General features: G+C 47.6%; 1 protein-coding gene across 4 annotated transcripts in view; it reads left to right on the top strand.

Moving 5' to 3' along the window:
* The first annotated feature begins 467 nt into the window (after positions 1-467).
* PIEZO2 (piezo type mechanosensitive ion channel component 2) overlaps positions 468-27,895 on the top strand; it is a 256,765-nt gene continuing 229,337 nt past the window's right edge. For all 4 annotated transcript variants that reach the window (XR_011252350.1, XM_069568658.1, XM_069568659.1 and 1 more), the window contains exon 1: positions 468-1,352. Coding sequence is in view for 3 of the 4 variants with exons in the window: in XM_069568658.1 (XP_069424759.1) it covers positions 1,232-1,352 (121 nt within the window). In the remaining variant the exon portion in view is untranslated. The remainder of the gene's footprint in view (positions 1,353-27,895) is intronic.

The raw sequence follows: 27,895 nt of genomic DNA, 5'->3' as shown, positions 1-27,895 counted from the left end.
GAAAGACCCAGGATTTCCCAGAGCCCGGTCAAAGCTGAAACTTCTCGCTCCGTTCAGAATGCGCAAGCACACTGGTCTGGACGAATCCTTCTCTTCCTCCCAGTGCGTGCAGGTGGGCACGTGCGGACCTAGCACAGTGACAGTCGCGCCAACTTCTGCTCTTCTGTGGCCTGTGCACAATTCCTGGAGCCTTAAAGGACTCCCCGGGTAGGGGGTGAGCTCAGGGCCGCGCCCTGGGGAACGGATGGTTCCTTCAGTCTGCAAAAGGACAGGACCCAGCGACGCTGAGGGTCCGGGGAGCGAGCGCGCCAAGCCCACCGCTCGCAGGCGGGGCTACCCTGCCCTGGGTCCCCGCACTCGGGCCCTGCGCCGGCCTCCAGCCGTCCAGGGGCGGGACCCCGCGCCGCCCCGAGCCGCCTCCCATTGGCCGGCGCGCACGCCCGTCCGCGAGCGCGGCTTCGAAAGTTTCATTGAAGGTGGAGAAGTGCGCGCCCGCCCGGAGCCGGGGCTGCGCCGCCAGGGCGAGGCTGCACCGCGCGGGGCGGGGGCGCGCTGGCCGCCGGGCGGCGTTCGTTTTTCATTTTATTTCTTTAAGTGGAGGCCGAGGAGGAGCGAGTGGAGGCTGCCCCCTCGCGCGCCCCGCTGCCGACCCGTTAGGGAGCCCCGAGCAATCGGGAATGGTTACGCGAGTCCGGCCGCCCGCGCCCCGCTGTCTCCGGCCCGAAGCCCGGGGGCGCAAAGGCTGAACCGAAGACTGCTGAGGGAGCCACCGCGGGGCCGCTCCGGGCCAGGGCCGCTCCGGGAGCTCAGGCCGAACGAGGGCCGCGTCGTCACCTCTATTCTGAGAAGACTCCACAGAGAAGGCTCCCCGCTGCCCGTGAGGGACATCCCAGGAGCCGCCAAAAGGACAGCACGCCCTCTTCTCCCCTTTTCTCGCCGCGCCGCCTCGCGGGACCCTCTCGAAGTGCCTGGTCCCCGGCTCCGGCCTCCGGCACCCGCTGCAGAAACCTCCGGCACCGGATCGGGGAGTCCACACTGGATGGGCCGGCCGTGAGGGGTCGGGCGCCCGACGAGGGGGCTTCCTAGGGCCTGGTGAACGGCGGCCGGGAGAGCGGAGAGGCGCGGCCAGGAAAGCGGAGAGCGCGCCCTCGGGGCGCACGGCGCCGCGGCTCTAGCCGAGGCGATGCCCGGGCGGCTGCGAGCCGCCGGCCGCAGGAGGCCCTAGGCGGGCATGGGCTTGGCACCCCAGTCCTGGAGACCCTTTGCTCGGACTCGCGGGACCGGCGCGATGGCCTCGGAAGTGGTGTGCGGGCTCGTCTTCAGGCTGCTGCTCCCCATCTGCCTGGCAGTAGGTGAGTGTTTCCCTCTCTCCGAGGGTCCAGGGGAGGGGAGGGGGCGCCTGGGGAGGGGGCGGGCTTCAGAGCAAACCCAGATCACTAGCTCGCGTGCCCGAGACCCGGTTCGGGGAGTCAGCTCCATGCTCTGGGTGCGGAAGCCCGGCGCTTTCAATTCTCGCTCTGGGGCGCACGAACCGGGTCTGCATGATCAGGGTCTTAACCGTCTAGCTTCACAGTCCTGGCGGCCAGCTCGGCCAGTGCTGGAGACGGAGCTGAGTTTAGTAACACACAGAAATTTCTGTGGAGTGCCGAGCCGTGCACAATGGATGCGAATCCGCCTGAAAGGTAGTTGTAGACCCCTTCCCAGGTTTGTACAAGAGCACCCTCCCGGTCCCTGGACGCAGGACGCTCGGGCGCATCCAGAGGGTTTCTATGCCACCTCTGCCCCGTCCCGTGTCCCAGCCCCTGGGGGGAAGAAGGAAAGGACTCGGGTCGCGCGGGGAAGCGGTGCCCTGAAGTTGCTGGCTTTACTCACACAAAAGCCTCTACAACAAAACTGCTGGACGCAAAGGCTGCGGAAACGGAGGCCCAGCTCCGCTCCTGCGCGGTCCAGACGGATCTGTAACTGCGCTGGGACTCCGAGGTTTAAGCGAGGACAGAGGGAGCCTCCCGGATTCCCAGGCAAGGATCTCACTGTTTTTATGCGGCCGGTAGGGCGTGAAAAGCCACCGGCCTTCAGGTCTAAAGACACCCGCGGGGCGCGAGCTTGGAGTGAGAAGGGCCCAATTTCTCCTCTAGTAGAAGTGCCACACTGAACCCCGCCAAGGTGACTCTGGGCGCCTAGCCCTCACCTGTTCCCACTGGAGCTAGAAAAGAGGACATGTCTTAGCAAGTAGCAATTGCGTTTGCAAGGAGAGCCAGACCCATGCGGAAAAAGCCACCTTTGTCCATTTTGCCAGAGGTGGAGGGTCAAGGTCACACCTGTGCTAAATAGGGACGTAATCGGAAGGGGGCTTAGATGGATTTCCTGAGGGCTGACCCCAGCTCCTGGGGGGATTATGTGGCCGAGTATTGACACACAAGAAACCTGCGCGGAAAACCGAGAAGGCTCGCGGGGAGGCGACAGGCCTGGTCCCTGGGCAGGAGGAGGGGCCAGTGAGGAGGCGGTCGCGGCCTCTTTGCCACTCGAGTTTCCGGGCAGGACCCTTCTGCCGGCATCTTTGTCCTTGACCATCGCTCTGCCAGCGAGGAGCGCGGCTCCCACGAAGCTCCTATGGGCGTCTGTCCCCTCCAGTTTACTTGAATTTAGGAAGGATAGAGCCTTTGGGAAATCGATCAGGGACACTGTGCGGCTGCTTCGCAGGTCGCGTCCTGTCCAGGGACCGCGTGTCTCTGCAGGGCCTGACACCGCGCCCGGCTTAAGCGGGGGCTTTCGGTGTGGGGCCGATTCGTGTAGTCAGTGAGGTGGGGAGTGGCTCTGCCCCATCCTGCGAGTCCCTCCGGCCCCACCTCCCTGCCCCCCCTCTCCCCCGGCTCGGAGGGGTGGCAGCTCCTGGGGACTGCCGGTAGTTACCTGCGACGCACACCTAGCGGAGCGATAGGACAGCAGCGATTACCCGCTGATGGCCGGCGACCTCGCGCTGAACTTGGCAGCTGCAGAGCCCGCCGGCTTCCCCTGGAGGTCCGCGGCCTCTGGGGTGGGGTCGCGTCATTCCAACTCATCTTGGGGGTCTACACCGCAAAACCCTTCTGCAGGAGGGTTAGCTTTGCGCCCTCGAGGGCCAGGCACCGCGCACTTTCCAGCTTTGGAGCCCGAGGCTCGAGGCGAGAACCATAGGCTCCCCCGGGCGCTTGTAAGAGCGGGGACAACGGTCGTGCGGGTGGGATCCCGCCATCGTTCGAGGCTGCTTCGTCCCTCCCCTGGCCTCCTCCCAGCGCCCCTGAGCCCCGCGATGCGGTCATCGCCGGGGGCCCACTGGGGCCCAGCCACGCTCGATAGGTGCGGGGACTCGCACGTGCGCCCCACGGGTCCCCGACCTTCCCGGCGGGAGAGCGGCATCCCGGAGCCGAGGACGACCCGGCCGCCCGCTGTCCAGCATCCTGGCTCTAGCCTCGCCGCCTTCCCTTTCCAGCCCAATCCTCAGGATTCCCTCCGCCTTCCGGGTGCAGGGAGGGGAACCCGGGGTGTGCGAGTGTGTGTGTGTGTGTGTGTGTGTGTGGCTGCGCACCTGGGGCGTGCGAGTGTGACTGTGTGTGTGGGGGCGGGCTGCTTGCACTGAGTGGGGCCTTAGGTTATCTCTCGTTGCTCCCGGTCCCCCGGGGAGGAAGGGGAAGGACTGGGACCTCGGACCTCAGACTTCCGCCCCACCCCCTAACCCGCCCCACCGCCTGGATGAGAGCAGAGCTCCGGGGAGGACCAGAGCACTGACTCCCGCCACTGACCCCTCACCGCTTGGTGAGGAAAGACAACCCACTTCCAACGGCTGGTGCGCGCCTTCTAGTCTTTGTACTTTAACTGCAGGACGCGAGGCTGCTCGGTGGGTGTTGCTTGATGTAGGCATTCAGTTCTCTTCTACAGGAAGTGGATGTTTTCAAGGTTATTGGAGGGTTTTCAGGCTCCCCGGCTCCCAGGGTGCTACTAAATCAAATATTCAGATTTCCCTAATATCCTGGACATGGAGAGTGCAGTGATCCGCTTGCCATTAGAATCGATTTTTACGTTTTAGTCGTCTATTTTTGTAACTGGTGGAGGCAGTCTTCAAAGCCAAGCCTTTGCAGAAGCTCAGGCCTTTGTCTTTTATCCACCCCTCCACCATCCATGTTGAAATGTTTCTGCAGATGGATGTCCACCTCTCTTCCCCTAATGATGGTTGCTAAACATTAACTACCATTGTGCTTAATCTTATGTTTTAAGAGTTCTTTCTTGTCCTGTAAAAGAAATTTACAGAGAAACAATAAGTGAAGTCAGTCCTCTTTCAAGCCGGCGTTAGGCGGCTCTTGAGTGCTTAAAGCAGAACAAAACCATAACGTAGCATAATGTAATATAATACAGTATGATGTAATATGTTGTTTAGCATCCAAAGTAGACATCCAGTGACAGGTTTTCCTGCATCAATAGTAAAGGAACATTTTGAAGATCTCCAAAACTGTCTGTGACTGCTTGAGTAGCCACTCTGATTATTTTTCCTCAAACTATACACAAAGGAGAACCTAGATAAACCCTTCCATTATATTATGCAATCTTTAATAATTATAATAATATCTGGTCACCATTGAGCACTTTAGAAATATTTTTATGTTTATTATCTTTTAGCCTGACTCCACCATCCCGCTCAACTCTAAGTCTATGGTTGAGTCCATTCCAGGGCTGGGAGCTGGTTGGCATGCTGCTGACCACTCGTTCCGGCTTGCCTGCTGTTGCCTGGAGTCTCCTCCTGTCTTTCCTGGAAGAGCTGACTTAACGTTATTTTTGGGGGAGAGGAGAGCCTAGCTTGGAAAGAACGGATTGGCCCAGGAAGGGCAGAGCCACAGGGCACCATGAACTTATGATGCCCCTAAAGGAAGTGACCAGAGCCGCATGGGAGACTGTTAGTTACAAAAAGAACCAGCCAACCAGGTAGCACTCTGTGGGCAAGTCCCACTTGAATAATCTCATAAATCCAGCGAGAATCTCCAAAATTCCCTTTAAAGATATTTGGCTTAAAGTGAGCAAAACCATGGAGTCACTTTTGGAATATGCATGCATGTGGCCGTATCTGAATATAATTTCCTCTCTATTGCACAATATATTTCCCCTGCAGCATGTGTCGTTTTGCAGCCACATTTACACATACTCCAAGAATTACCAGTGAAGCCTGAGCAAGGTCTCCCCCTTGTCTCTACTGTAGCTCTTAGAGGAGGAGGTCTCAGCTGATGAAGCGAGCTGTGGCAGTTTGAAATTGCTTTCTTTTTCTGTCACACCTTCTGAAGCTTAGACAGGTAGATACTATTTATTACTTTCAGCAAGGACAAGAGTGCCAGTGAAAAGGATCAGGAATGTATAGCTTAAACCTAAAATAAAATATTTCATAAACATAGGCAGGCAAGAGGATTTTGTTAGTCGGGCAGTGAAAGCTGGAGCCATGTGACCACCCCATAGATTGTCACTGGTCTGTCCCTCTATAGGCCATGTGTGCCTTGCTCATCATCAGAGATAATTTTGGGGAGAGGGTTTGGTGACTTCACAAGTTTAGAGACCTCCATTCAGATTTCCCTAATCTCACCTCTGATCACAGAGCTGGTTCGGCCTGTTTGTTTTTGTCTTCTCTCTGCATATTGGAGATGTTAGCACTTCCTTCCTTGGTTAGTTGTGAGAGAGTGTGCCCTGCACATCTTGGGTAATGCCTGACACACTGCAGGTGCTCCTAGAGGGAGGGATCCTGGCTGCCTTTGGGAGGAGAGTGGCAGGAAGGTGTGAGGGAGGTCCAGGCAGAAGTTAACAGACGAGCAGGTGGCGACATGAGTCACAGGAGCCCGGGCTGTGTAGATAGGATTTGTATGAAAACAGTTTGGTACCGAAATCTAGAGCCAGACTATTCCATTGAAAGTTGGTTTGTGTGTGGCAGGAGGATTTCTAATAATCAGGACTTTTCTGCCAGTTTGTTTAGTAGTTTGTATATCTGCATCACATTCTGATTAAATAATAGATTCTCCCTAGAACTGTACTGACAGTTTACTTTTGTCTTCCTGATGCTGTACCATCATTTTCATAGCCTTTAATGTGATCTTATTTTTTTCCTTTATTTGTGTTTACATGGCCTTTTCCCTTTTAGATCCCGTGCTACTACAAGTTAGTTGTTTATGAAGTTGCATAGTAACAGCATGTATATCACATTATAATTTTTCCATAAATGTCCAGGAGAACTTAGAATAGTATAAGTGTAGCCAGATATTTAATGAGTGCTTGATTGAAGAAATATATGATGATATGATGCATAGAATGTAAAACTAACTTTTGTAAGATTTGCAGGTATAAACAGTTGTTTTGAGGATGAGGAATCAGGTCAACAAACTAAAGCAAATATCGGATTGAATGGAGGCTAGACACAAGGTTGAACTGGAAAACACTTAAAAAATATTTGGCTGTAAGAGATAAACCTAGAGGAAGCTTGTCATTTTCACCAGCCCCTCACATGGCCTTTTAGACCCACTCAGACATGGCAGGATCAAGAAAATGAGAAGACCACATGCTAAGTGTCTGTGTAAAGAGTGTATCAGACATACAGTTTTAGCAATTTCATAATTTTTGAACTGTCCAATAATTATCTAATGGGAATTTAGGAATTATACAAATATGCATTTTCCTATTTATTGGTAGATTAAAACAACTAAGTATACTAGCAATTTTAAAATGTTTTTCCAGGCTCCTGAAGAATATACAGATTTTTATCTGCCTTCTTTCATTGTGTGGGATGGTGCTAGTTCCTGATTCATAAGCTATTGTTGGATTCTTCTTTTCTGGTTTGCTGGTGGTCATACTTTTGCATTAAACTAGAATATTATAGGGCTTCCCTTTGCCAGCTCAGGTGGCAAAGAATCTGCCTGCAGTGCAAGGGACCCTGGTTTGATTCCTGGGTTGGGAAGATCCCCTGGAGAAAGGATAGGCTACCCACTCCAGTATTCTTGGGCATTCCTGGTGGCTCAGACAGTAAAAAAAAAAAAAAAAAAAAAAAATCCACTTGCAATACGGGAGACCTGGGTTCGATCCTTGGGTTGGGAAGATCCCCTGGAGGAGGGCATGACGACCCACTCCAATATTCCTGCCTGGAGAATCCCATGGACAGAGGAGCCTGGCAGGCTACAGTCCATGGGGTCACAAAGAGTTGAACAAGACTGAGAGACTACATACAGCCCAACAGGATGAGGGGATATTCAACTTCTTTTTATATGAGTTTCACGTTTTCCACACTTTTCATTAAAAAGAACAAAGCTGTGTATCCATGTGGTTAGTCCTGGTTTTCTGTGGCGATTTCACCAGTCATGGGGGACTAGGGATGGTGGTGGAGGTTATGCTGAGCCTCCACTGCTCTCACAGGGAGTTATTCACTCTGTGACCAAACTCAGAGGATTCTGCCCCTTTGAACTGCCCCTTCCCTACCCTTAGACTTGACTCCATCATTGCCAGGCCTCCCGTCCTTGCCCTGCAGACACCCCCTGTGTGCTCAGCACAAGCTTTCCTACACTGCTGACCCTGCACATTTTTGGTGAGACACTGGGTACCACTGCCCAAAACTGAAGTTCTGTCCAGATCACACATCACGTCCACAGATGTCCACCTACGTTTGTCTTTGCCCTTTCACCCTAGTTTCCAGAAGCATTGCCTGTGTTCACACCCTGTGTGTCCTGCAGTGCCAGGGAGCCTCAAGTCTCTGTCTTGGCCTCTTGGGCTATGTCCATCCTTCCTGTGTGCTGAGCCACGTGCCTTGCACTGTTGGAAGCCTTCCGCCCACTCCCGCAGTCTACTCTGGTCCAGAGACCTTGAGCTTTCCTCCTGTCCATCACAGTCCAACCTCAGTGCAGCAATCAGCCAAAGCCCTATGGCCACGCCCACCTCCCCACCAGGCATGGCCTCGACCCAGCAGGTGCGCAGACCTGGCTTGAAGCCAGGAGATGCTTTCTTTAGGTGACAGATGGCCCTTTCAGTCCATTCTAAGCAAAGACACGTCCACTTGTCAATGCAGGTTAGCAGGGTATTGAGGCTGAAATGAATGAACTTTCTTCGCCTCACACAACTGTCGGGATGCAGTGCGCACGCTCTCTGTGCTCCGGGAGGTGGTCCAGGACAGCGGTCCGCGCTCTGCTCTGCAGCAGGAGTTGCATCCTTTCCCGGGGTTCAAGTTACTGGTCACACGTCCACGTCCAGCTTGAGGACGGAAGGAGGACGCACAGGAGGGACCCTTTTCCCACCCTCCCGGGACACAGCCTGGAGGTCACGTGATTCACTGCTGTTCACATCCCAGTAGCCTGACCCTGATAACGTCATTCACCACTGACTGCTCGGGAGCCTGGGGAGTGTCATCTTCGTTTGGGCTGGTGTGAGCTCAGCTGAGGATCGGGGAAGGGGCTTCTGCCGCAGGGGTGAGAAGGAGAGACGGGGAATATATGTACAGATGTCGGTCTCTGCCTTCTGTGGGGAGGGTGGCTTAGGTGCCTGCAGACCTTCTATCTTCGCAGAACTCGCCCTCGGCTTCTAGGCTGGAGTTCCAGCAGCTCCCACATGTGAGGGGCAGACTGTGACCCAGAGGAGACTCTCTAACCTCCAAAGGGGTGGCCGGAGCTCTCCAGTTTATACAGACAGGAGCCTGAGGAACCTGTGTGGGAGTGTCTGGGAGTGAGGGGTTAAGGAGGGGGAAACACAGAGCTGGCTCTGGCCCAGCTGTTGGTTGTGGAGCCTCCAAGTGGTGTTTCTGGATTCTGGACGCCAGGAAAACTCAGAGAGCTGCTCCCTGCAGAGACACCCACCTCTAGGAGGGGCTCCTGTACTTATGCTCTCTTCCCACCACGTTTGTGTGAGCCAAAATTTCCTTCATCCTAAAGTGTAGATATTTGTGGAAAAATAAGACAACAGTTTCTCATCCTTGTGTTTATGTGATTTGTTCAGTCAGCTTGTTACACTCCTGTCACCCAGCTGGAGTGGGATGGCCATTTTGGGTGAATGGGACAATGTGGGGTATGGACACTGGGTGAGATGTCATGGCTACTTTTAGGGGACCAGAATGCCCCTGGGCACTTGGAGGTTCACCAAGAAGAGCTCTGGTGCCAAAAGACACACATCTTCACAGGGCTAGCTCCTTACACAGGAAAGAGCACAGAAGTTCTTTCTCTTCCTTCATCTCTTATTTGTAGTGGATGGTGTTTGATGTCTAAGGGGAAATGCCCAGGTTGTAAAGTCTGAATGTTTTAGATACCAATCTTGGCCTGTCATGCTAGCTGTGTGACATTGATCAAAATGCTTAACCTCTCTGTTCTTCAGTGATTTCCCTTGTAAATCAAGTTGTTAGTCATAGTACCTAGCTCAGAGCATTGCTGACAGTACTTGTGAAGCTCTTGGTGCAATGCCTAGCCTGTGGTAAATATCTAATAAAAAGTGGGTCTCCTTGTCAGGTGTAGGCTCAGAATTTAGGCATTATTATTGTCTGAGACGAGTCTGAGGACCTATTCCTTAAATTGCAGTTGCAATCAACTTCCAAGGAAGCTACAGAAGAAGGCCTGATTGAAGGAATGTCTGGGTGCCCCTCAAGTCAGATAGGCTGGGGGTCCTCTGGGCCATTGCTTGTTTTTGCCTTGGAAACAAGGGGACATCTGCTCACCTTTAGTCCTTATTCCTAGGCAGGCTGAGCCATCGCCTCTGTGTTCCCCTGCCACTTGGCTTTATATAATCACAGACTTATGTAGAGTTACATGATGTCTCTCTTCCCTTCCAAGTGTCTGCAAGTTCCAGTATCCTGTGTGATCTTTCATGCCATCCCCAGAACTAAACCTACTACCTAACACACAGTAGATAGTAAACAGGTATTTGTAGGTTTTTGAACTGCAAAGATGTGTCCCAACATTGCCCTTCAGCTGCCTGGCCAGGGCTGTGGCCCACAGTGAACACGGAAGAAATAATGCCGATTGATTGACGAACGAATTCACGGGTTAAATTTTTTCCTTTGAATATCTCAGAAGTCTGAAAAAAAAGTTTAGTCTAGCATCTTACAGCTCGGGGTTTTTACATCTTTGAATGTAAAATTCATGATGGTCTGATCTGAATGCTCTGCAACTTGCCTAAATGTGAATTTCCTCCGTAGGACAATTAATACCTTTTACTTGCTTTGCAGTGAATAGAGAAAGAAAAACCCACTTGAGATGGTAGAGCTTGCCCGGAGCCTCATCCTTGAAGTGCATATTATTTTTTAAGATGTTTTTAGCTCTCCTGGAACCACACGAATTGATCTGTTTTCCGTTGTGGTTGAATCCCCCAAGTCAGCAATTTTGGCCACAGGTGCAGGAGAGGAGGATGGATGGAGGACCTTAGCAAGCTGAGAAGTTGGAAGCAGAGTGCCCTGGGAACAGGTTATAGATCTGAGCTAACCCAAGTCCTGTCTCCTCCTGGTGCCCCAGGACAATGCCCACCTGCAGGCAGGTGCCGCTCCGGCATCTCAGTGGGAGCACACTGCTTGGGGATCTGCACAGCATGTGTTTTGGGAAGTGGCCTGGTCTGAAGGTCCAAAGACCAAGTCTCCATCCTGTTCATAAGGAGCTATGGGCCTTTGCCAAGTCATGGAAACACTCTTCCTTAATTACACTCTCTAGAAATGAGGTGCTCCAGGCTAAGGAATATTTTTCTGATTCTCCAGTAATATTTCTACACACACTTTCTTTCAATATTAGAAAGGATGACTAGAAAACCATACCTTTTAGTCAACACATTGGAATTGTTGTTCAGTCACTTAGTCATGTGCAACTCTTTGCGACTCTGTGGACTGCACCATGCCAGGCTCTCTCATCCTTCGCTATCACCGCAGACGCTTTAACCTCTGAGCCACTAGGGAAGCCCCACTATCACTGCAGTTTGCTCAAACTCCTGTCCATTGGGTCAGTGATGCTATCTAACCATCTCATCCTCTGTCGCCCCCTTCTCCTTTTGCCTTCAATCTTTCCCAGCATCAGGGTCTTTTCCAGTGAGTCAGCTCTTCAAATCAAGTGACCAAGTTATTGGAGCTTGAGCTGCAACATCAGTCCTTCCAATGAATATTCAGGGTTGATTTCCTTTAGAATTGACTGGTTGATCTTCTGTCAGTCCAAGGCACTCTGAAGAGTCATCTATCAGCAATTCCAAATAAGAATATGGATCAAACCTGGCCTCCAAACCTATATTTTGATTACCAAAACCAGTATGACTTTATGAAGTATCAACTTGTTAATAATTTCAGGTCATGGTTGATTTTTCATTGCTTTCACATTCATACAGTTGTTTATTTGCTGTTAGAAACTCAGTGATGAATAGTTTCATATCTTTTAAGCTAAGGGAAGGAAAGCTGTTTTAACACAGTCACCTGTTCCATTTACTCCCCAGAGTGATCTGGAGCTGGCAGGACAGGCGGCAGCCTCAGTGTATCTGTGATGGAGAGCTGGGTCCAGTAATACTCGGGTTTAAATGCTGCGCTGATGTCGAGAACCACATTCTTGTCCTCGGCTCATTTTGTGCCTCTGCTACCTTCATATTTCATCATTAATGTAACCCACAGAGGCCAAATTAGCTTTTAGCAGAGAAAGTTGCAAACATAGTTCTTTAAAACATAAGTAGGCAAAGACAGTTATCAGTTGATGATTTTTAAATTAAGCCATGATAGGTTGATTTTCTTTTTTAAAACTTTTAAATTTTGTACTGGGATATAGCTGATTAACAGTGTTGTGATGGTCTCAGGTGAATGGCAAAGGGACTCAGCCATATGTATGCACGTATCCATTCTCCCTCAGATTCCCCTCCCATCCAGGCTGCCACATAATAATTTTTTAGATAGACGTTTAGAAGTTGATCAAAGAATATACACATTTTATTCTATTTGCTACACATTGCTGAATTACTTTTGAAGAGGGGTTTGTCAGTTGTGGGTCATAATAACTTGATTTTGTTTGTAATCAGATGCTAATATTTGCTCTATTGCTCCCCCACCCACCCGAAGAACTATTCTTTTCATCTTTTCTGGTTTGTTATAAATCAGACTGTTCAGGCTTCCCCCTCACTCCCTTTAGAGGTTCTCAAGGCAGAACAGCAGTTATATAACTATGTGACATGATGCCAGCTTCCCCAAGGATAGGTTTATTTGCGTTGTTTGTTGTCAAGGTGAAGAATTAAACATCCTCCTGTAGACTAGCATTTGTGGCTCTTGTCCTGGGTCCCACCCCGCCGGTAATGATATCTAAGATGTTTACTTGAACTGCAGATTTTTCCTGAAGAGTTGGGTGCTTAAGTCTCTTCTTCATGTAACTAACCCCACCTGACTCATTCTTTATGTTAAAGACTCACGTGAAACAGCGTACCCAGTCTGAAGCTGTGTAAGTGATTCATCCTTAAGAAACAATCTTGCAATAAAATAAGGGAATATGCAGAGTACATCATGAGAAACACTGGACTGGAAGAAACACAAGCTGGAATCAAGATTGCCGGGAGAAATATCAATCACCTCAGATATGCAGATGACACCACCCTTATGGCAGAAAGTGAAGAGGAACTCAAAAGCCTCTTGATGAAAGTGAAAGAGGAGAGTGAAAAAATAGGCTTAAAGCTCAACATTCAGAAAACGAAGATCATGGCATCCGGTCCCATCACTTCATGGGAAATAGATGGGGAAACAGTGGAAACAGTGTCAGACTTTATTTTTTTGGGCTCCAAAATCACTGCAGATGGTGACTGCAGCCATGAAATTAAAAGACGCTTACTCCTTGGAAGAAAAGTTATGACCAACCTAGATAGCATATTCAAAAGCAGAGACATTACTTTGCTAACTAAGGTCTGTCTAGTCAAGGCTATGGTTTTTCCAGTAGTCATGTATGGATGTGAGATTTGGACTCTGAAGAAAGGTGAGCGCCGAAGAATTGATGCTTTTGAACTGTGGTGTTGGAGAAGACTCTTGAGAGTCCCTTGAACTGCAAGGAGATCCAACCAGTCCATTCTGAAGGAGATCAGCCCTGGGATTTCTTTGGAAGGAATGATGCTAAAGCTGAAACTCCAGTACTTTGGCCACCTCATGCGAAGAGTTGACTCATTGGAAAAGACTCTGATGCTGGGAGAGATTGAGGGCAGGAGGAGAAGGGGATGACAGAGGATGAGATGGCTGGATGGCATCACGGACTCGATGGATGTGAGTCTGAGTGAACTCCGGGAGTTGGTGATGGACAGGGAGGCCTGGTGTGCTGCGATTCGTGGGGTTGCCAAGAGCCGGACACGGCTGAGTGACTGAACTGAACTGAACTGAAGGCATCTTTCATGCCTCTCAATCCGCTTCTTGATGGTATTTTTTTTTCTTTTTACATTATTTCGTTTATGAAACTTTCCACCATTGTATGGCCTTTGAACGAGTTCCAAAGGTTGGGTGCAATTGATCGAGTCTTACTATTTTTTTCTGATGTTCTAATGCTGTTTGGAAGAGTTTGTTCCCATCTGAGGCCAGCTGAAGATGAATGATGCTCCCATATCTTGGGGTTCTCACTTTAGGTACCTCCATTGTGCCGTCAAATGAAAAGGGAACAGGTGTGAAAGAGGACAAGCCTTGGACAGTGCCTGCCTCCAGAACCCATAGAGGGTGGTTGAGAGTAGTTAAGATTGTGCTCTGGGGACCAGAGTGGTTGGGGTCACCTGTGGCTGGGTGACATGGGTAAGCCTTGTGTCAAGTGTGCCCATTTGCAGTGATCACACTGCCCAGAGAAATAATTCACACAAGTAGAATGAGCAGAGGACGGGGTTAGGTAAAAAGAAATGTCAGCTGGGTGAAATGTGTCAAGAAGTTTATGGGGATTGAAGGAAATATAAAAATTGCTACATGTATGCTGACAATGTAAACTTTCAGCCTTGCAGCTAGGAAATAAAAAGAACGCTTAGTGCTCTAAGTCAAAGGAGGCGAAGCTGAGAAGCTGCTCTCTGAAGGCCTTTGAATGCAGGCTCTGTATCCCTTGGCGGTGGAGTATAGGGTTGAGCATGGCTCGCCTGGTGGCATTCAGCCTCTTGGAAGCAGAGGCACTGACTTCACGTCCCTCTTGGACCTGGTGATGCTCTTCCTTGTGAAGACCAACACTTGAAGAAGAAGACCATTGATCCCACAAGCTCTTCCCACCCAAACTTTTCGAAACATTAGTTGGATCTTTCAAGTAGATGCCATGTTTGGATCCCATAGACCAATAAATATTCAAAGGCTAATGTTCTGTCTCAACTAGAAAGACTTGATTCTTAGACTTTGGAAACAGTTTTAGGACCTAGCGATGTAGGTGATGAGTGACATGTTGGGAAAGCATTGTAAACAAAACTTGTATTGTTGGAGGATTCCCAAGGACTCAAATGTGTGCTCACCAGCCAGTCAGACAAATCCTGTGTGTTGCCTTCACAGATCGTGCTGTGAGCCCTGTAGACTGAAGGAATGTTTTATGGTCCCTTAGATGGTAATGCCAGCTTTTTCCTTAAGTGCTTAATACAATCATGACTCATCTAAGTTCAACCAGGCTGAGCCTTTAGGTCCCCTTAGCTGATCAGCATCTGTCTCCTCTTGAATTCTGAAGGTTTTCCCATCTGAAGATCTCCTTATGATTTGACCAGATCTCCTTCCACGTTAGGTACTGTGTTCTGCTTCCACACAGAAAATAATTTCTGACTCAGTACCACGGGGTTGGAAAAGAAGTCTGCAAGTTTTGTTCATTCACACCCAAGGAGGAAATCAGTCAAGTGTTATGGAAGTGTGTTTTCACGCCTTCTGGAAGCCACCTTCTGGAAGTTTTTCTATAGAGCTTCCTCCAGTGTCTCTGGGGCTCAGAGGAACTTGGCCCTCATGGGAGCCCTCACACCCCTAGAAGTTTCTAGAGTCACATACCACCAAATAGGACATGGCCTGATATTGAAGGCATCATCGTACTCTGGGCATTAGTCATTTTTCACTTTCATAATTCTTTTAAAATCTGTTATAATAAATGTTGGAAGATGGCAATGATTATAGACAGCGACTGTATTTTTATAGGGTATTAAATAAACATTTATTCTGTTTATTTTTCAGTTCTGTAGACTTTCTTCCTTAGAGCAGTTCTAGATCTACAGCAGAGTTGAGCGAGATTTCCCACGTTTTCCTGCTCCCCCATGAGCAGCCTCTGGCTCTGAGGAGTATGATGTTGCCGTTGCTAGGTCTACATTGACACATCATTAGGTCTGTTTTAAGAAACTGGAAAATAACATATTAATTGTTATTAAATGACTGCCTATTGGTTTTCTAGATAAATTATGCATATTTCACCCAAGGGAGCTCATTTAATCAAGTCTTTGTAAAATTGTTGAGAAAATATATCTCCTGAGACCACATAAATTTAGATAGACTTACCCTCTCCAACTATAAAAGTTCAGCATAAAAATGTCTTTTCATTGGGCAGAGTGTTTTTAGGTCTAAAATATGACTTGGCTTTCAACTTGGTGGTGGATAATCTGAAGAGCTGGGGTTGCCATGATGCAAGAGGTTCAGTTTATTTTCTCAGTTTTGTAAGCAAAAGGTTTAAGTTGTCTGTCACTTACCAGGATTCAATAAAACTTGTCTTAGTTAATTTGAAACAATGTTCTGATATATTTTTGTGCCATGTATTTAGAAAGATTAAGTTTTCTGAAATACATTTTAACCATGTGTTAAATATTTCCAGTTCTTCTATGAAAATTCATTTTAATAGTGAGTTTTAGAATAAAGCCATTTTACTCCCAATTTAACTTAGTTTTTTCAGTATCAATAGGCCATTTAGTAATTTCATTTTTTTCTTTTGGAATTTGTGAGGAATAATTAAATGCTTTAATCAGAAACTGAGCCTTCATTCAACACATGAAGTCAACTTGATAGCATTTCATATTGCATGCGTGGGTAACTGCAGATTTACTAAAATGCTTTTTTCTTTCCAGAGTGTTGCTGTAGCATGTTTTTCCAATTACAGATGGCTTCAGCATCACAACATATTTCTGTCTTGATGTGTTTTTTTTTTTTCTCTCAACAGTCTCCCCTTTGCATAATGCTTTATGTACATTGGACCTTGTAGCATCTTCTTTCTGATTTCTAGCCTTTGTTGTTTCTAATGTTGCAAGTGTGCTTATAGAGGCTCCTTTGCATCCTTTTGGGAGGAAGGCAAGGCGCATCTAAACAAACAATAAAAAGACAAGATCAGGTAAGCTGGGGAGCTCTGTACCTGAAGGTCAAGGGTGGAGCCCTGGGGCTGGAGAAATCAGAGATGGAGCCTTGCTTCCCTTGGCGTCTGGGAGGGTTCAGGGTGAAAAGGAAGGCAGGCCCAGGGACCTTCATCCTGGAGTTGACTCCGTGGTTGCTTCTTGGAAAGACCCTCTGGGGTTTGTTTTCTGCCTATTCCTTCTGAATGAAACCAGTTCCTTGCCCCTGAGGACCAAAATCATGATTCAGTCCCGAGTGATCCACAGACTAGCAACAGAATGAGACAGAGGTGTGCAGAGCAGAGCAGGGGCTGGGGAGATGCTCCTGAAAGGATGGGCCGGGTACCACCTGACCTGAAGCTGTCCCCTCTTTGAGGATCTCTGACTGTGACCTGCACAGAGAGAGGGGAGGTCACTTAGGAATAGGTGGCATTCTGAGGGATGCTGAACCGTGTATCCGTGTTTCTCACAAGGGCTTCTGGCCTTGGACTTGGGTGTCTGTGGCTTGAGTGATCCCTCATAAGATTGCATGTTCTCTGATAGCTTTAGGAAGATCCTCGGCACATGACTCTGGGTAACTGCAAAGAGACCTGTAGTAACACAACTAGGGTTGCATATGAACTTGGAAAGTAGATTGAGAGACTTGGGGACCTCGAGTGCAGGTGGAGGGGTTTAGACTTCGTGTGTGTGGGAAGCATCATGTTAGTGATAAATCTCCTTCAACCCAAACATCTTCAGGTGGTATTTTAAGGCTGTGATGCAACCAGACATGTGCGATGACTCCTAAGCTTTTGGAAGAAGCTTATCAACCTGGATGGTGTCTGGTTACTCAGCGCATCTCTGACATGCATGTAGGTGTCTCCATGGTACCTGCACAAGATTGTCAAGGACTTGGCTTTGCTGGAGTTGTTGAACCACACAAATACTCCACAGGAGCCCCGGGAGTGGTGTGATATGTACTGAAAGAGAACGAGGCTGAGAAATTCTGCCTGAGGGCCTGGCAGTGGGGAACGGCAAGGATGGCAGGACACCACCCAGACACCACCTGGGTTCTGTCCACCTTGGGCCTCGGGAGGGAGTGAGTGGCTGGGCGGACCTGCCCCACTACACACTACGCTTAAGGAGCTAACCTGTTGGCTAATATTTGAGTAGTTTCCTTAGTGAAATACAAAACCCAGTTTGGATTTCAACAAGGAGAGACTTTATCCCAAGGACCATGGGAGAAGGGCGGATGCTCTGGCTCTAAGACCCACCAGCATCTCAGAGGTTGGGAAGATAGAGCTTCACTTTCATGGGGTGAGGGGAGGGGTAAACAAGTAACGAACGGGGGTGCAGGGCTTAACAGGACAGCCCAGTGGTTTTCCCTGAGGGCAGTCTGCTCTCTAGAGCCCCTTGGGGAGGACTGTCCCACTCCCCGTGTCAGGTCCTGGGCCCCATGGAGGGCAGTGTCTGACTACAGTTTGGTTAAGTCGTGTCAGTAGGTATTTCGTCTTGATTGGTCACTGGGGACAATCAGTTCACCTTCCCACAAAGAATGGGAAGGTGGAGCATGCTTGTGCAAGGTAAACAAGGGGGACCCTGAGTCTCACGGTGACAGCGGGAGGCGGCTTTTGTGAATTGAGCTGTTTCTGGAAGATGAAACGGGGAAACTTTCTTTCTTTTCTTCTTTCTTTTATTTTGATGATATTGCTATTTTAATAACATTAGTTTTGACATCTATTTGTATATGTGTTTAAATGTGACTTTCAGCCCCGGCGCCATAGCAGTTGGGTATTAAACCGTCCTTCCAGGAACTGAGCAAAGCTGTTAATAGCAGACATCCTACCACCAGAGGTTATCTTGTGCACTGTTGGGAAAAATAACTAAGCATTTACATTTTTCATTGCACACCTGTGGATTGGTTTAGATTGAATAGCTCAAATGAAGCAAATATAGGGAGGTGTCCTGTATACAGACATTCTACCATGATAGGTATACCATATATATTGTGAAAGGATGAAATTTTGACTGCATGTGCGACCTGGATCTGTTTCTGACACCCTGAATCCAGAGGGTGAGCAGGGCTCAGTGCTCTCTGAGGGGTGGGGTGGGGGCCTTCCCTCATGAGGGCTGTGTTCCAGAAGCACAGGCTCAGGGGAAGCTCAGTGCCACCCAAAGTGTATTTCTAGGATGCTGTGTTAGCTCCATCAGCAAATTTTGGTGCCTGTGTTTTGCCAGGCACTGGGTCAGGAGCCAAAATGAATAAACAAGCATGACATTGATGTCCAAGTCTGAACCTGATGATCAGAACAGCTCTGTGCAAACCCCAGAGAGACTCAGAGAAACAAAGGACCCACAGGCTATGCTGGGGAGGACCCAAGCCTCACGGCGTCTGAGCCCTGCCTGTGCGCTGTCCTCTGTGGTACCCTGTCTGTACGCTGGCTGCAGGGGGAGAGCTGGGGAGGCTGAGCAGTCAGGGGACGGCCTGTGGGTAAATACAGTGCCATGTGAGTTTTGGCCTAAAGCAGCATTTTTCAGAGATGCGTAGGCAGGATGATCAAAAGGCATTTTAGAAGTGTATTCGTGGCTGACTTTTCATCCTTGTGCTGAAAAATGAGGCCTGAACTTTTCACATAACCCGGCTCTTGCTGCTTTCGAGAAGGGCCCCATGGGTCTGTGGTGTGGGATCACGTGTGGTCCATTAGGCCCCAAGTCTAGGCTGGAGGGAGGATCAGTCTAAATGCATTGCTCCTTGTTGTCCAACATAATTTTGCTCATATCTTATAACATGGTTTTTATGCAGTTAGGGAGCTTTATAGTCAAACCCCAGGAAGCACCGGCCTTCAGTGAACCATTCCCCAGCTTGGGCAGGCTGCCTTCTGAGTTCTGTGGGATCCTGCGGGGGAGACCTGAGCCCTGTGTGGACAGTCATGTACATTTTGTTCAAACCTCACCCCCTAGGGCTTCCTCGGCTTCTGAGAAGCTGAAGAGACTGAGATAAACCGGGCTGGAGAGATTTGCCAAGTGGTGGCTAAAGTGTGGGAGTGTGTGACCATGAAGTTGCTAAGAGCTGGAACGAACCGCTGAGTCACGCTTTGTTATCTGTCCCTGGAAGCATTTTACAGATGGGACATCATCTTATCAGTTTGAAGAGCTTGATGTCTGTCTGGCCCACTGGCTCGAGGAGGAACTCTGATCTCTGGCTTCCTTCTCCCCAGACACTGATTCTCCAACAGGGGATGTGAGTCTATTTTGATTTGCAGTGTGTTGGCTCAGAGCTTTATTTTTTGGTTGCAAGCTCTGGAAACAAACCAAATCTTGATTAAAGAAAGTGGGTGATTTATTGGCACTTCCTCAATCATGGCAAGCCCTGGGGTCCGAATCTCATGTCTTTTTCTATTTCCTGACCCTGCTGTCTACTGTACAGGTGTCATTCTTAGTCAAGCTGTTCTTCCAAATGCTGGCAAGTGGCATTTCTGTGCTAATAGACTTCAGACTTGTGGTTCCCATGAAAGGAATATCTCTGGGACCTTGGCAGGTCAGGAGCCGTCTGGGAAAGGAGAGAGAGTTTGCCATGGGGAAGACAGTGAGCATTGTCTTCAGACTTCTGAAGGCTTCATAACCAAGATACCACAGACGTTGCCTTTGGAGGCATGAACGTGAGAAAGAGTTAGGAGCAGGTGGTTGGAAGAAGGCCAAAGAATTTTGGTTCAGTAAAAGGAAAAACTTTACCATTTAAAGTTCTTCCAAGATGAAATGTTATCTTGGATGATCCAAAGTTCCCTTTTCCTAGGGGAGTCTGGTGTGTGGAAGGGGTTCAGCAAGAGGTTGGGAAGTGAAGCTAGGGGTTAGGGTCTCAGATCCATGGCAATAAATTAGTTACTAAACTTCATGTATTCTTATCCAGTGCTTTGAAAAGCTGAAAGAACTGCATGCCAGGTATCCTGAAGTCTGTTTCTTGTGATTTTGGCAACTTATACTCACCAATGAGCTTGTCTGCATATTCTAGTATTTTCTTCCTGGGGCTCCTCCAGGACAGATCCTGAGAGCCTCCTCTCACAGAAGGGAAGGTGAGAGCATGGGGGACCCAACATTTTCTGTGACAGAGTGATTAAATTCAGAGCAGTTCTGTGACTCCAAGTCACAAATCCAGCATGCATTTTTGGTTTACTTAGGCTTTTCTTTTCAACAAAACAATCAAATGATTGTGGACTTAGGACATTGGATGTATTCAATTAAAAACCTCATTCTTTTTGAATAATTATGGAAACTCTCCTCTGAGTCCAAACCTTTAATCTTCTCTGCTGAGCAAGATGCAATTTCCTGTTCAGATCAGTGAGGAAAAATGGTGCAGGTACTGGGGCTTCAATTTCCCATGTTATCTATGTCTAGGAGAAGACTCTTGAGCATCCCTTGGACAGCAAGGAGATCAAACCAGTCAATCCTAAAGGAAATCAGCCATGAACATTCATTGGAAGGACTGATGCTAAAATTGAAGCTCCAATGCTTTGGCCACCTGATGTGAAGAGCTGACTCATTGGAAAAGACTCTGATGCTGAGAAAGATTGAGGGCAGGAGGAAAAGGGGGTGACAGAGGATGAGATGGTTGGATGGCATCACTGACTTGATGGATATGGTTTGAGTAAACTGTGGGACATAGTGGAGGACAAAGGAGCCTGGCGTGCTGCAGTCCATGGGGCCTCAAAGAGTCGGACATGACTTAGTGACTGAACAACACCAATTAAAAGCTTTATATTGATCCAATTAAAAATACTCTTAATTTTCTTAATATAAAATAATTAAAGAATTTTTATGATGAAAAACTTCATAAAGCTATATAAAGGCCAAATATCTCTGGGGAGAAAACATTTGTAATGTATATAATGAACAAAGGTTTGCTCTCCATGGTTTGTTAGAGGATGTGATAATTTGGCTGCAATAAAAGAGAGAGCCTCCAAGAAAAATGGAAAATATTTATCAATAACTTACAGAAAAGAAGTGCAAGTTACCAATTAGTCATATGAAAATGAAGCCAAACCCATTCATGATAAAAATGTAATTAAAATGATAAGAAGACCCCACACCTCACCTGTTGAAACATAAATGGCAAAGACAACAGACCGATTTGGAAGTGTTGAGGGTGCATTTAACAAGGAGCTCCTAGATGGAGCATGGGCTTTCCCTTTTATTTTCTTGAGGAAAGTATGGTATTAACTGGATTGCCCTGGTGGCTCAAACAGTAAAACATACGCCTGCAATGCAGGAGACCTGGGTTCAATCCCTGGGTCAGGAAGATCCCCTGGAGGAGGTATGGCAACCCACTTCAGTATTCTTGCCTGGGAAATCCCATGGACAGAGGAGCCTGGCTGGCTACAGTCCGTAGCATTGTAAAGAGTGGGACACGACTGAAGGGACTTAGCATGCAGCACACACATGGTATTAACTATTGAAATTCAAAATATGCCCACTTTATCTTCCAAAAAGATGACCTGCAGAAATACTAGCAAGATAACTAGATGTGTGTGTAAGATTGTTGAATGCAGAGGGGATGTCATAGTAACTATGGCAACAACACAGTCATTAATTTTCATGTAAATATGTTAAGTCTGTTCTTACAGTGTGACCATCTCTGTTTACCATTCAGAAAGATGGTATTAGATATTATTAGATGTTCGGGAATCCTGTTTCCTGGCAGATGAATATTCCTAGGTCGGAAGACGTCTGTGCTTTGCCCTTGTCTAAATTTCTATATGTCTTCAGGTACCTCGGGATTAGAACAAGGGACTGAGATGGCTTGCTGGCTTAGGACAAGTCCTTTCTTCTGGCCCTTCATCTTCAGACTTGGGGGAGTGTCGGGTCAAAGCTTCATTGCCCGACGTTCTTTCATTCCACTTGAAAACAAGAAAGGCTTTTCAGTGTTGGGTTTGGAAGGATTGACATTTCTCCCTCACAGCATCTGAGTTTAATTTATGGTCTCCTATTCCAACTCACTACAAATAAACTGAGGGCCTTACTGAACAGCTGGGCCAGAGTATTATTTTTGGAAGTCGTAGAGAAATCAGTGCAGGAAAAGGAGGCCGGTTCATCCTATCTCGCCTCTGATCTGCAGCTAGGGGATTTCAGGGCTGTTTGGACCAAATCTTCCAAACTGGTTGACGTCCTAACTTGGGATCCAGGAATCCTGTGAACAGGGGTTCACGTCGAGGTTATTAGCTTTTATTAACCACATGGCAGGATATGCCCATTTCTTTCCTACTGCCATTTGATTCTCACTTGGTATGAATGAAATAATTTTCACCAGCATTTTATGAGTTTGTTAGGTTTTCTATATTGTTCAGAAATATATTCCATATTGTTCAAAAATATATATTTGACCACATATTGAGTTAATTTTAGAAATGGCAGGGGGAGCTAGGGTGTGGGATAGTCAGGAGGGGCTGAGTGATCTGACCTGGGTTCTAGTTTCTAATTTAGCTCCAATCTGGGGCAAGTGTCTTGGCCTCACTGGGTATCAGTTTCCTCATTTTAAAAATGAAAACCACGTAGTTCAAACACCAGTGATTCCAGAGCACAGAGCCAGGGCATTCTCTCTGTAAGTAGCTTGGATCTCCCATTTGGCAAGGAAGGGGAATATTACTTCTTTCTCACTGGGCCTCAGGAGAAAGGGAAGGAGGCCAGTGTCTAGACTGCTGGGGCTCAGTAGGTTCATCCTTTCACTGTGAGCCACACATGGAAGTGGACTGTGGCTCTTCCTCATTGAGTCTCTGCTGTACAGCCATTTCAACATGACCACAGAGAGATGCTCCATCAGAGGGGACGAGCATGCCCCCAGCATGAACTGGAAGTCTTCTCCGTGGAGGGCTGAGCAAGAGTGGTATGTAGGGACCATAGACTCCTGGTTTCCACCCTTGAACGTGCACCAGTTCACTGATGGGCCTTGGATCCCTGTCCGGTGGGTGACTCTTAGGTTCCTAGGAAGAGCTGATGGGGCTCCTGAGATGGCTCCCTCTCAAGCCAGCCCTGTGGTGCTTCATGTGATGTTTTATTAAGTGCTTCTAAATTTGCAGACAAATGTTTACAAAGGAGAGATGCATTTATGAGAACTGGACAATGATTCCAGGGAGTATTTACAGATATTCTATAATTTATAGAGAATGATTGGTCCTCATCTAGCTCCTGTTTCTCTTTCCTGTTTAAAGTTTGTACTGAAAAATCGAGAAGGAATGTCTTCATTTTGTTAGGAGAAGCAAAAATACAGCCGGAGTTTGGTAGGAACGTTGGGGTGCCCGTGGGCTGTGGGTGGTGGCATCTGTTTTCAGACGGTGATGGGCAGGGCTTCTGGGAAGTCACCTGATTTCGGAGAGCTTCTGGGACAGTGCTGTCACCTCCTGGCTCCTGCCACTGTGTGAGGCTCTTGCATTTTGCCACTAGGTCTTTAAGAGAAGGCAGTTGCTTTGCTCACTCAGTGAGTGAAAATCACTCAGTCGTGTCTGATTCTTTTGTGACCCCATGGACTATAGCCCACCCGGCTCCCCTATCCATGGGATTTCCCAGGCAAGAATACTAGAGTAACTTGCTATTTCCTTCTCCATGGGATCTTCCCAACCCAGGGATCGAATGCACATCACCCTCATTGCAGGCAGATTCTTTACCATCTGAGCCACCAGGGACGCCTCTTACTCACTGACGCCACTGGAAAATAGTGGAAAGCCATCAATTTGGAATCACAGAATTCACTAGACTTAAACTGCTGTACCTGCAACATTCTGTCACTTAATATCTATTTATTGAGTATTTGTGGTACACTAGGTTCTATGCCAGGGGCTAAGTTTATGGGTTTGAACAACAACAAAAAAAGATGTATTATTTACCTTCAGGATACTTATAGTTAGAGAAGCGTCTTATTTAGCCCACTATAGTGCTGAAGATGTAAACCTTTTAAAGTTTTGTTTAAGGTAGTTTAATATGTGGAGGGAAGAGATTTGATATGAAAGAGGAAGTCATCTTGGGGGCATCTGCCCAGCATTTGAAAAGGGAGAATTTTGTGCAAGAATATCTGGTGCCCTGATACCCAACTTCCCTAATAGCTCAGTTGGTAAAGAATCTGCCTGCAATGCAGGGGACCCCGGTTCAATTCCTGGGTCAGGAAGATCTCCTGGAAAAGGGATAGGCCACCCACTCTAATATTCTTGGGCTTCCCTTGTGGCTCAGCTGGTAAAGAATCCACCTGCCGTGCAGGAGACCCTGGTTTGATCCCTGGGTTGGGAAAATCCCCTGGAGAAGGGAATAGTTACCCACTCCAGTATTCTGGCCTGGAGAATTCCATGGACTGTGTAGTCCATGGGGTTGCAAAGAGTTAGACACGACTGAGCTAATTTCACATCTGGTGCCCTGGGCTTCCCTGATGGCTCAGACAATAAGGAATCTACCTACAATGTGGGAGACCCAGGTTCGATCCCTAGGTGGGATCCCTGGGAAGATCCCCTGGAGAAGGGAATGGCAACCCACTCCACTATTCTTGCCTGGAGAATTCCATGGACAGAAGAGCCTGGTGGGCTACAGTCCATGGGGTCGCTAAGAGTTGGACATGACTGAGTGACTAACACACTACACACTATCTGGTGCCCCAGATTTGACTGTCATCTGATAACATCAGAACTAGCCTTCTGTCATCTTGATGAGCTTAAATGAAGTATTAAAAAGATTAAAAAAATAATTAAACCATGATCAGTTATTGTTTGTTCCTTAAATTGTATCCATGAAGGCGAAGTGATTTTTACACCTGTTTTAGGATCTTCCTCTTCTATCAGCTGTTGGTCACAAAGCCTGTTGGCTGGGAACCAACCTGGTGGGTGTTGGGCCGTTGCTCCAAATGGTCCCCACCTCTCTACTCTTGCTACTCAGGTTTCTGGAGCTGGCAAGTCACTTTCTAGCCCAGGGAAAAAGTTTCTTCCAGGCTACTTTTACGCCATGTATCAAGGGGAAGCAAAGCTGCTGAAGTTAGAATGTTTCCAGAAATCATCTCTGATTTGAAAATCTGGACACCAAGTGGCCCTGACCCCAAATACAGTCAGTGTTGAAGGCTCTAGGGCTTGTCAGGCCTTAGAGTCTGTGAGAATGCTGGGGTTTTAAAGATCACCATGGACACATATTAAATCAATTTTTCTGAGAACAGGTTTCGACAGCGAAAGGCAAGAGAAAATGTGAGACCTGCTCCTTCCACAGAGGATGGGTGTGTGGGTCCAAGGCTGGGAATGGCAGGTGAGGGGGTGCCCAGGCCCTGTCATTTTCTTAGTTCTGACTAATGACACAGGTTCCATTACTGATGGGCCCCAACTGAACTCATCTGTGACTCTGTTTCCTGGTTTTACAAAACCCTTTTTGTTCATATTTATTCAAGATTCAGAGTTGAATCCAGTTTGCCTTGTCCAGTGAAGTTGATTCTTGGTTATGGAAAGAAATGTGTCTTGGTTTTTTTGTGATAATTAAAAACAACTTCAATAACTTATTTTCCTGGCTACGAAAATAACCTATGTCCATTCCAGAAAATATAAAAAGAGACTGAAATCTGTAAATACAGAATACAAATCAATTGTAATTGCATTCCTGAGCGATGACTATTCCTACTATCTTTATGTTTCCTTACCCTAACTCTTATCACTTCATGTGACATCTCATAAAATCAAAGCAGATGCTTAGACATGGTTTGTAATTTGCTATAATTATTTAGCAATCTCTTGGTAAGAATTTGTCATCAGCATGGCTTCAAGTGGATGAACGGTATTGCATATTATGGACTTTAAAGCCTATTTTAAACTATTTCTTACTGTTATTTCCAATTCTTTGCTTTTGTTGCTAGAGTACTTGAGACGATGTGTTCTTAATATCCTCTGTGACTCTCCATCTTCAATTTCTTCCTGTAACCTCCTTCTGAAAGCTGACTTTCAGCTGCGAGTCTGAGTGAAACTGACCCCATGTCTAGGAGCACATATGCTGCCCACTCCAGAGAGTCCTGTATTGGACCCCTGGCTGTGTTTAACCAAAGTGCATGCAAACCTGCTGATCTCCCCCTCCCTGCACTGTGACAGGACAGGCCGGCTTCAGGGGCTTTTACAGTGGAAGAAGGGCATCTGTGCGTCTGAGGAATGACTCTGACCAGGGAACTCTGTGCTCTTGAGCTGCGGCCGCCAGGAGATTTCCAACAACTGCTTTATGAACAAGAGCAGACCCTTTTGTCATGCTCGTGACGGGCCAGCCCCTTCTGGGCATGCTCCCATCTCAGTTAACCTCCCTGTCACCCCAAAATAGGCACCCATCTCCTCTCTGTGCTGTCGGTGGGACCACATAGCCAGGAAAGCTCTCTTCAGATGAGTTGTTAGATCATCTTGCCTTGGGATAAATACATTTTCAATATAACACCTCCTATTAATGCCAGGGCTCAAGGTCTGCCATTCTAGTAATTTGTCTCCACTGCACCAACACATTTATTAGGGGATGTTTCTACAACAGATAGTAGAGAGGTAACATTTCATGTGTACTAACACAGGGATCCGTGAAGCTATATGCTTGTGGCTTTCCTTTTTATAAATTAATTTTTACTGGTGGAGTAGATTGGATTTACAATGTTGTGTTAGTTTCTGCTGTATACCAAAGTGAATCAGCTATATATGTATGGACATATCCCCTCTTTTTTTGAATTTCCTTGCCATTCAGGTCACCACAGAGCACTGAGTTGAGCTTGCTGAGCTATACAGTAGGTTCTCACTAATTATCTATTTTACACATAGTATCAATAGTGTATTGGAGAAGGAAATGGTAACCCACTCCAGTATTCTTGCCTGGGAAATCCCATGTACAGAGAAGCCTGCCGGACTACAGTCCATGGGGTCACGAGAGTCAGACAGGGCTTAGTGACTAAACCACCATCAAGTGTGTCAATCCCAAGTTCCCAATTCATCCCACCCCCTCTTTCCCTTGATGCCCATAGATTTGTTCTCTACATCTGTGTCTCCATCTTTGCTTTGTAAATAGGTTCATCTGTACCATTTTTTTGTGTCTTTCTTAAGAAATGGACCTTCCTGTGCAAACATGTGGGCCTGTTTGAAAGACAGCTGTGCCTCGTGCAGCCTCTCACAGAAAGCAGGACGTGTAGTTGGGAAAGTCTGATTGGAAAGATAAAATGCTTGTGTATCTATTTTTGCTTATATTTATACTTGAAGCTTATTGGGCTGTTTGCCCAGAAGTGATTGACTTCCCTTGCCCTTGCCCTCTCCCCGACCACTCCCCCACTACCCCGCCCCTTCAGGTCTAGAATAGGTTTCCACAGTGTTTCGTCAGTGCAGTTAGTGGACTCTGTGAAGCCCTTAGACCGTTTGGGATCTGTGTGTCCTGCACGGAGGGAGCCTCACACTCATTTCCATTTTTTTTTTAAGCTTAAAGCCAAATATAAATACTTAGTTTTCATTTTTATTTTAAGGGGCTGTTTGTGTTTCTCCCTCCCTCTCCTTTGTCTCTTGGCCATTTAATCTGTAGGCTTGACTTGGCAGCCAGCTTATCAGAGGTCAAAGGGGACTGCTATCGTCTGTTCCAGGAAAAGGGCCCTGAGACAGAGGCTCCGAGATAGGGAATCAATAGGAGGATGAGTCCTGGCTACTGAGCTGAG

This window comes from Ovis canadensis, chromosome 23 (genome assembly GCF_042477335.2).
Source record: "Ovis canadensis isolate MfBH-ARS-UI-01 breed Bighorn chromosome 23, ARS-UI_OviCan_v2, whole genome shotgun sequence".
In the NCBI taxonomy this organism is placed as follows: Eukaryota; Metazoa; Chordata; class Mammalia; order Artiodactyla; family Bovidae; genus Ovis; species Ovis canadensis.
The sequence above is the reverse complement of the archived record's forward strand: the minus strand, read 5'-3'. Positions and strand labels throughout refer to the sequence as shown.